The sequence below is a fragment of the Gekko japonicus genome, unplaced genomic scaffold, assembly GCF_001447785.1.
Source record: "Gekko japonicus isolate JY-2015 unplaced genomic scaffold, Gekko_japonicus_V1.1 scaffold575, whole genome shotgun sequence".
Lineage (NCBI taxonomy): Eukaryota > Metazoa > Chordata > Lepidosauria > Squamata > Gekkonidae > Gekko > Gekko japonicus.
In genome coordinates this window covers 326,962-336,062 of record NW_015174291.1, presented here as the reverse complement: position 1 = coordinate 336,062, position 9,101 = coordinate 326,962, and the positions used below count along the sequence as shown (strand labels likewise).

The 9,101-nt window shown below is 41.2% G+C and overlaps 1 protein-coding gene across 1 annotated transcript in view; it reads left to right on the top strand.

The window, feature by feature from the left end:
- LOC107121168 (transmembrane 9 superfamily member 2-like) overlaps positions 1-9,101 on the top strand; it is a 42,500-nt gene that overhangs the window by 12,834 nt on the left and 20,565 nt on the right. The window contains exons 7-11 of the mRNA XM_015424033.1: positions 1,809-1,920; positions 3,583-3,662; positions 4,504-4,612; positions 6,753-6,885; positions 8,531-8,650. Of these exons, the coding sequence (XP_015279519.1) occupies positions 1,809-1,920; positions 3,583-3,662; positions 4,504-4,612; positions 6,753-6,885; positions 8,531-8,650 (554 nt within the window). The remainder of the gene's footprint in view (positions 1-1,808; positions 1,921-3,582; positions 3,663-4,503; positions 4,613-6,752; positions 6,886-8,530; positions 8,651-9,101) is intronic.

The following is a 9,101-nucleotide window of genomic DNA, read 5'->3' as shown; positions in this document are numbered from 1 at the left end:
GAAGACAGAGGCAAAAAATGCATTCAGCTTCTCAGCCATTTCCCTATCACCCTTCAGTACTCCTTTTACCCGTTGGTCATCCAAGGGCCCCACTGCCTCCCCGGCTGGTTTCCTGCTTCTAATGTATCTGAAGAAAGTTTTATTGTTGGTCTTCATGTTTTTGCAGTATGCTCCTCATATTCCCTTTTTGCCTGCCTGATCACAGACTTGCATTTTATTTGCCACAGCCTGTGTTTCCCTTTTATCAGCCTCACTGAGACTAACTTTCCACCGCTTAAAGGAATCCTTCTTACTTTTTACAGCTTCCATTACTTTGCTTGTTAACCATGCAGGCCTTTTTCTATACCTATTTCTGCCTTTCCTAACCTGCGGTATGTACTTTTTCTGAGCTTCTAGGATTGTAGTTTTAAATCTTCCCCAAGCTTCCCCAGTGGTTCTGACCCCTCCTACTTTTCCTTTCAGTTTTCTTCTCACATGTCCCCTCATTTCAGAGAAGTTACCCCTTTTAAAGTTAAAAGTGGTTGTGTTAGTCTTTTTGGGCAACTCCCTAAAGGGTATCTGAAATTGTGCATCTTCTCTAGTGAACTTTGTCCAGTTGCCTTCTCTGTCTGCTAACCAAATAATAAATTAAGGAACAATGCAGAAATTTATCCTGGGTAACGTGTATCCTTTTATTCCCTTTTTGCTATACATTAGGTGTTCCTTCTTTTTGGGCAACTCCCTAAAGGGTATCTGAAATTGTGCATCTTCTCTAGTGAACTTTGTCCAGTTGCCTTCTCTGTCTGCTAACTAAATAAACTAAGGAACAATGCAGAAATTTATCCTGTGTAACGTGTATCCTTTTATTCCCTTTTTGCTATACATTAGGTGTTCCTTTTTTTCTGTCTTCATATTGAGACCCAAGTGTTAAAACATTTAGTGTCTTATGATGACTGCAGTTGTAGGAGATTGTGAGTCAGCATAGGAAGTATAGCCTGAATTCACTCCATCGTATACATTGTAATCAGTGTTCCAGTAATGCTTACCACAAGGGGGTGCTGTTATATTTGCTGGGTGAGCGTGACCAATTTCTGCAGTCCTTACTCTCCAGTGTTTGTTTTCCTGGGAGGCAAAGTATGATTTATTTATTTTTTGCCATTCAGAAATGGTTGAGCGGAATTATTGTTAAAATGTTGCAGAATGCTGTTATTTAAGTAGAGGTGGAGTGTCTACATAACATGCTGTTGAATGGTTTGAAGTACTTGAAATTTGAGTAGATGCATTGCAGCTTCCATTATTGCAGCTATTTTTTCTCCCTCCATTAGGTGGCTCTGAAGCACCTTGTAAAATTTAGGTCTGTCTTGCTGGTGGAAGATGTTTCAGAACTAAAATTCTTAGCCTTCCCCTCTTCCGGTAATTGAGCTTGACCTGGGCTTTGCTTGTATTGCTTTCCATGTTGGTGGGCCAGCTACCCAAGTTGTGAAAAGCATTAGCAGCAAAACCTGGTCTGAGGTGCATCTGAGAAGGCTTCACAAATCAGACAGAAGATTGGAAACCTGTCTGCGTTCTGTGTCAAGATACTAATGACCCAAGTTCAAATCCCCATTGTGCCATCTAAGCCCTTGAGCCAGTCACACCCACGATCAGTTTAACATGCCTCAGAGGGTGGTGGTTGTGAGGATAAAATGGAGGAGGGGAGAATGGTGGGAGCTGCCTTGGGGTCCCGTTGGGAATACCTAAAATAAATAACATGTTGTGCTAAACCAATGTGTCCTTGACAAAAAACTGCATTATCCAAGAAGTGTGGTTAAAAATAATTATCTTTGCAGTTATAAACATACAGAAAAAAATGACTTAATCTGTGATGGCCTCCCAATGGAAATTCCTGCAGTGTTCTCTGAGAAGCTAGATCTGATCTACACTTATTCTGTGAAATTTGTAGTAAGTATAAGAAAGCACTATACTTGCAGCCGTAATTTCTTAATTTTTTCGGAATTTAGCTTATCATGAAGCAAAGATACATTTCTTAGGCAGAGCTGGGCGTGTATTGAGCTCCCACATCCCAATAAATTAGATTCAGGTAAGGTACCCCCCCCTCAATTTGATTTTTTCCCCTCTTCTGTAAATGTGATTGCTATACACCAAATGCTACCATTTGCAGCATTCATACAAGACAAATGCTGCATTTTAGTTTGACCTCATGCTTGCTGTCATTAATACTCCTGTATAAGTTAAAACCTCAAATTTTAGTAGGACTTGTCATTAATGTACTATATAAATATCAGATGAACTGTGACGTTTGTCTGGGAGATTGCAAGATTTATACAAACTGGTGCATGAACACATTCTCTCTTTAGTAGCCAACTTACATATAACATTGCTGATCCTAATTTACAAAAAGCAGAACAGATTGCTCTCTGCTTACACTCTTAAGAAAAAGTCTGTGTTGGTATTGAATGGTTGATTGACAGCTTTTGGAGACATGTTCTGATTAAACATGACACAGCATGAGGAGCTACAGAGAGAGCTTGGTAGCTTGGTTTCCATATCCTCTAAAATCCCGATGACTGTGTTGAGACTAGCCCCAAGGGGTGGCAATTAAGGCTGGCTTTTTGTGATGCAAGACACCTGTTTGTGAGGAAGTAGGCAAAGACCATTAGCTGGTGCTTGGCCAGGCAGCCCGTCATAGGCTAACAACTCTTCCTTTCCTTCCAAATGAAATTTGACTTGAACCTTTGACCTTGAAGTGCAAGGTTCTGTATCCCATTACTGTTCCCCGGAGCCACTCAGTCCTCTTAATTTGACTACATGAATGAACTGCCTGTCAGTATTTTGGAGATTTTAAGGCTTGATGAAATTTGGGTTTGTAACACTGACTTCTTTCAAAAAGTGCGGTACCTTTTGGAGGGGTTTGCTCTTATAGAGGAAAGGTAATCAATTTGAACTAGCAGCTGTAATGTCTACTTTGAGTTGTGTATAAGCAGGTGCTACATACTATATGAGTGAGGGACCTTCCTGTGCTCCATCGCTGAGCATTCTTCAATATAGAAAAAACAGGGCCAATCCTGAAAATACAGAAAATCCTTGTATGCTTGTTGCTTCTGGGTCTTGGCCATTGTTTTGTATAATTGTGATTGTAAGGTCAGCTATGGGCATGTACAATACCTGTTGAAATTGAGGATTCACGTACTGGTGTGGATACCGTCTGAATTCCATCCACAGACATGCAACTTCCTTGCCTCCTCCCTCCCAAAGTAGCTTGAAATGCTGTTCCAGGGGAATGGGGGACCCCCAGGGGCATCACCTTAAGAGTTGCTGCGAGAAGGGGTAATTGCTTCCCTTGTGTTTTCCAAAGAAGAAACTATGTGTGTAAAAAAACATGGCAACTGAACTGCTGTGGCTTCCAGGCAATAGCAAGCACAGTGCAAAAGAGGCCACATGCTTCTGACACAGGCATCTCATTGGGTCTTTTAAAAATGCAGAAATGTCTGCCAGTCACAGAATCACACAAACACAACTTAGCCAGTGAGAGTCAGAGTTCTGTGAATACTTGAATTTTTTAGGAGTGACATCAGTGATTTTAGTTCTACTTTTTCCATGCAGGAAAATAACAGTATAAAGTGGGCTTCGAGATGGGACTACATCTTGGAATCCATGCCTCATACCAATATCCAGTGGTTTAGGTAAGAAATGTTTAGTTCTAGAAGAAATGGCTTGCAGACAAGCATAGAGAGATTGGGATCTTCATGTTTTATTTTGGGAATTGTAGCTTCTTATGTGGTTAAAAAAAAGGCCATGAATGTTCAGGCAAGTGAACTTTTACATCTGTATTTGTGGAGTAACTCTTCAGCATTGGTTCTCTTGGGAACAGCTGAAGTATTGTATTTCATCTGAAGAATGTGCCTTCTGTATCCTGAAGAATAGCAATCTCTGTTTTTTACTTTTATCATTTTATTTCAGAAAATTTGAGGTGTTAGTTGATCAACTTAAAAAAAAAATCTGTCCTGCGGTTCACTTTGGAGTTCTGTCTTTTGTCAGAAGCTGGTATTTATCACTAATTAAAAATACAGTCTGTAAATATGGACTGTTTTTTTTCCTTTTAAGTTAAAAGTATGTTTGTATGTCTTGAGATCAGTATGCAGTAAGAAGCTGATAGTGATGGAAGCTGCTGCTGAGCTTTTAATGAGCATTAATTAATTTCTAATGGAAGTACATGAATTTAATTTGGTACTCGCACATGAAATTCTGTGGCATTAGGCAATCTAGAGCAGCACTGTAGCTTTTCAGATCTTGGGCACAGTGGTTGTCTTAATACCTTTCTCTAAAATGCTCCTGTCCTTTTAGACCAGAACATCATGATGCTTGTTCAGTTCACTATCCAGTTTGATTACTAAAGTCTTAAGGTTGTGATTGCACATTTGCATATTTTAATTCTACTCACTGTATGCTTCAAATGTGTCTTCATTATCCACCAGTGTTTGGAAAGAGCTTGTATTAAAATTTTACATTCTCCTTCCCTTGCAGTATAATGAATTCTCTTGTGATAGTTCTCTTTTTATCTGGAATGGTGGCCATGATTCTTCTGAGGACACTTCATAAAGATATTGCAAGATACAACCAAATGGACTCCTCTGTAAGTAAGATGCAGCTCCTGAATTTGGGGAATGGATCCATACAGGCAGAGGGGAGCATTAAGACTGATGAGAGGGAAATCCTAAGTAAGTTTATGAATACTGAAGGTGGAGTAGCAGTTTCCTTCAGCACTAAGGAAGGCACACAGTTGCCTCTATTGGAGCATTGGAAAGGAAGCTGTGGGTACCTGGCTTCCTGTTGAAGACTGGACAGTTAATACTGATCTGAGAGAAGTTAGATAAGTGATCACACTTTCCACAGCAGCCATTTGTGCTAGCCTTGTGAGGCCTGCCCCATAATTTCAGCAATATGTTTCTAAAAATGTATGTTTGCTTTGTGGAGCTTTCTATTTCCTCTTGCCAGGCTGTTCACTAGAAAGCTACAGGTGGTCTGCATGGCAAACAGTTCCTGTGGTTGCCTTTGTGAAGAGCTTTTAAAACTTTAACCAAATAGGCAGTATTTGCTTAGCTAATTAAAACAAAAGCCTGCAAAATACAGGCTTCATCAACTGTCATTTGGAACTAATGAAAAGGCTTACAAAAATCTTGGTTCCCCAAGGTGAGGAGTGCCTTGGTTAATATGAAACAAATCAAGAGCTCAGCTTTCATGGCTTGTTTAGATAATTTGATTTCCCCCTCCCTCAATCAAATACTATCAGGCTTTCAAGAGAGACATTGGTGGGACTGGAACTTTCTACCATGTTTCGAGGGAAAATAATTCGCTCAACTGTCTTGTCACATGGGTGATTTCATTTGGCAAACATCTCTGGATGTGTCATCAGGAGTGTTTAACATCCTATATTTAACAAATTGACGATCCCTGTTATTCTTTCCAGCTACTACAAAAGCTTTCATCCCAAAATCTTTGAAAAGTTTGTGTATTTTAGAGGTTAAGGGGGGGGGGGGGGGGGAGTTAATGGTAATAAAAGCCCTCAGACCCATGCTCTTGCACCTAAAATACCCTCCCTTCAAGGATAGTAGTAGTTCTGGTGCCAGGTAGAGTTAATGCTGACGGAGGAATTGGAGTACTGAATGAAAGGAATGATTTACTGGCTATATTTCAATAAGGTCTGTGACCAAAGATGGGGAAGGGGGGAAGAAGCTGCTCTTCTGCTCCTCTCTGTTCCTTTCCTGCCAACCAAGTAGATTGGGGACCTGCCAACCTAGTAGAGTGGAAAGCGCACTCATGATGATGAGATTCTTACAGGATGGGGTAAAAGAGCAATAACCTATGCCCTCTTTCCAAACTGGTCTTCTGTAAACTAAACTAATAGCTGACCAGGATTCTGTTGAAATAAACATGGATTGTCCTAGTTGCTCTTTAATTCCATATGGCAAAAATAGCCTTGGATTCAGAGAGGGGTGGGTTCCTGTTGGTACATGTCCCCCCCTTGCATTGTTGCGTTTTAAAAGGCATCTAACAAGATGTATACAGATGTTGACTTTCTAGAAAGGCAGGAGTGTGCCAAATTCTGGGTACACATGTATCTGTTTTAAGTAGGTGCATATATAAGCCCTTTCCATTATACTGTGCCCTACCTTGTAGTTTCTTTCCCTGGAGACTTACCAAAATCTGGGCTTGTGTGTTTTCCAGAATCACTGTAGCACCCTTTTTTTCAGCTGGAAGAATTTTAATTTGAAATGGTGTTTAATATTATGTATTTTGTTACACTGGCTTTATTGTGATAATAATCATCAGGGGTATGGAAATGATAGGAAGACACCTGATGGAACCTGGGCTTTGACTTGTGATATGTTGTCTTTTCTTATTCTTGTTGAATTTGAAACTAGCTTGACTGGCTGTAGAAGACAAAAGGCAGATAAATGTGCTAAGGGCTTGTGATACAGCTTAAATTAAACGCAATCTTTTGTTTAGTATCAATTAATGTTGCATACTCTAGCTAAGTATGTTAATGTTTGTTTCTCCTTCTCCAGATAAGCGTTTCTTAATAAATCTGCATCCTCCACCCCCAACTAGCAGTCCATTAGGGAGTTGTAAAATCAGCGAGTAATGAAGCTGATGCAATTAGTCCCCTTCAGAAACAAAACCGAAAGATAATCATGCTAGGAAAGTGAATTTCACGTCTAGCTTGTACTAATTCACTGTTGCATGATGTATGCCTAATAAAGATGTGATTGTAGGAGGATGCCCAGGAGGAATTTGGGTGGAAGCTTGTCCATGGAGACGTATTCAGGCCTCCCAGGAAGGGCATGCTGCTGTCTGTCTTCTTGGGCCAGGGGACGCAGATTTTCATAATGACGTTTATTACTTTGTGTAAGTAGCACTGGATTGGCTAAAATTATTATTTATACAGTACTGATGATGTGCTTGGAACTTCACAGCATAAATAAACCGATCCCTGCCCCACGGAATGTATCATTTTTAGGTATGACAATAAAGGGATGGGAGGGGTGTTGATCACATTGGGTGAGTGACAGCCATATGTAATATGACAATGTTAATAATATCAGGCTATTATAACGTGGGCTCTATATATAACTGTGTATAAATAGCCTTTTCACTTAGGGGAGAAGGGCTATGGCTCAGTAGAAGAGCCTCTGCTTTGCACGCAGAAGGTCCCAGGTTCAATCCCAGCCATCTCCAGTTAAAAGGACCAGGTAGTCGGTGACGGGAAATACCTCAACCTGAGATTCTGGAGAGCCAGTGCCAGCCTGAGTAAACAATACTGACCTTGATGGACTGATGGTCTGGTTCAGTATAAGGCAGCTTCATGTGTGTGTTCATGTCTGTATACAGTATAAAGTGGTTCAGGGTAATGGTATTCTCTTTCTCCTGGAAATTAGTAACTTTAGGAGTTGGCTGTTGAGGTTCCTTCTCAGTCTAGCGTTTTATGCCGCTGGCACAGGCTCTTTTTTATTGACTTGCTGGTTTTCCTGAAAGGAAACCTGGCAACAAACTCATTGGGCACCAGCAGCAGCATGTGGGCATCCCTGACCATGGTTTGGTGACAGCAGCAAGTGCAAAGTTTGGGAAGGGGGGGATCATCTAGCCCCATGCAGGCTTTTCCTCTACAGTTGCATATATCAGAACTGAACAGCCTTGAAAGTAGGTGGGAGCTTGTTTGTTTCTAGAGCAGCGCTTTTCAAACTTTCTTTGAAAACCAAGGATTCCTTGGATATTTGTCAAGGTTTCCTTGATGAGAAGATTAGTGTTGGCAAGGAAGACTGGCTTATCACTGTCATCTGTAGTGAGCAGCTGCAGGGAAGTGTGTGGCTATGTTTTGGATCACACACTCGATTGAGATAGGGCAACAGTGAGCTACAACAGGCCTGGCCATGCGTGAACCCTTGAGTGTTCCCTGGAACTCCCTGTAATGCATGGGCTTCACTGGCAAGTGTGAAAACACTTCTTCAGATTTATATCTGGATTTATGTTGTTGTGGCTGTTGTGCATGTGTGTGTTTATATAATGCTGGCCACTTATCCATGAGTTGTTTGTCCTGCCCTGGGTGCTGTTTGGAAGCAGTCCCCCCCCCCCCCCTAGTTCCTCACAGCATCAGGATGTTCCACAATGAAAGGGGCTAGAGAGTTGCTTCCTTAAAAATAAAAGCTGGAAATGTAGAGAACCTGATTGACAGACATATTGTTATACTTTTATAATGTTATAACAGTTGCATAATTTTTGAAGCCTTCTGTCGGGGGAAGGCTGACAATCTTAGCTAGGGGCTGCCGGGGCAGGGAAAATGCAGGGAAGCTGACCACAAAGAAATCATTGTTGGAGAAACCGTACAAGCACCCTGTTCTGAGAAGTTTACATGCTGCAGTTTGATACAGGAGAAATGAGAAAAGGAGGGGGAGGCAAGGTGAGGTGTAGACAGGTCTGTACTGAAAAGAATATAACAATGTGTTGGCAAATGTGGTCTTCTAAATCTTGCTGTGCTTTGTTTTCACGGTTTCAGTCTTTGCCTGCCTTGGATGTCTTTCGCCAGCCAACAGAGGGGCCTTGATGACCTGTGCAGTTGTTCTCTGGGTCTTGCTGGGGACTCCTGCAGGCTATGTATCTGCTCGCATGTACAAAAGTAAGTGCAAACCTTCTTAATAGAAGGCGTCCTTCTTCTAGTTGGAACTGCAAGGGTCAAATTGATGTGGAGAGCCATATGTGGTGTATTGGAAATACAGAGAGATATGTTCTCGTAGTTTGGGCCCAAGCCTGCCTGTCTGACAAGATGCTAGGTTTCTTCATTATGGAAGATCAAATACCCAGATGTAAGGACAAATGTTGGTTGCTGTAAATACAGGATGTCTGGCTTTATTCAGAGGCCTTCATATAGTGAATAGGAAGGAAACAGTAGCTGTTCCATACACATATCAGTCCCATGGTTTCACAATCGCATCAGTCAGTTTTTCAGGTTACACAGTGATTGATTTAGTGGATTGTAAAATGTGAAATGGCTGTCTTTGAAACCATAGGTCATAAAATACATGTTTCCCTATAACATTCTTGCAGTAGTTTTTTGTGCAGGCAGGCCT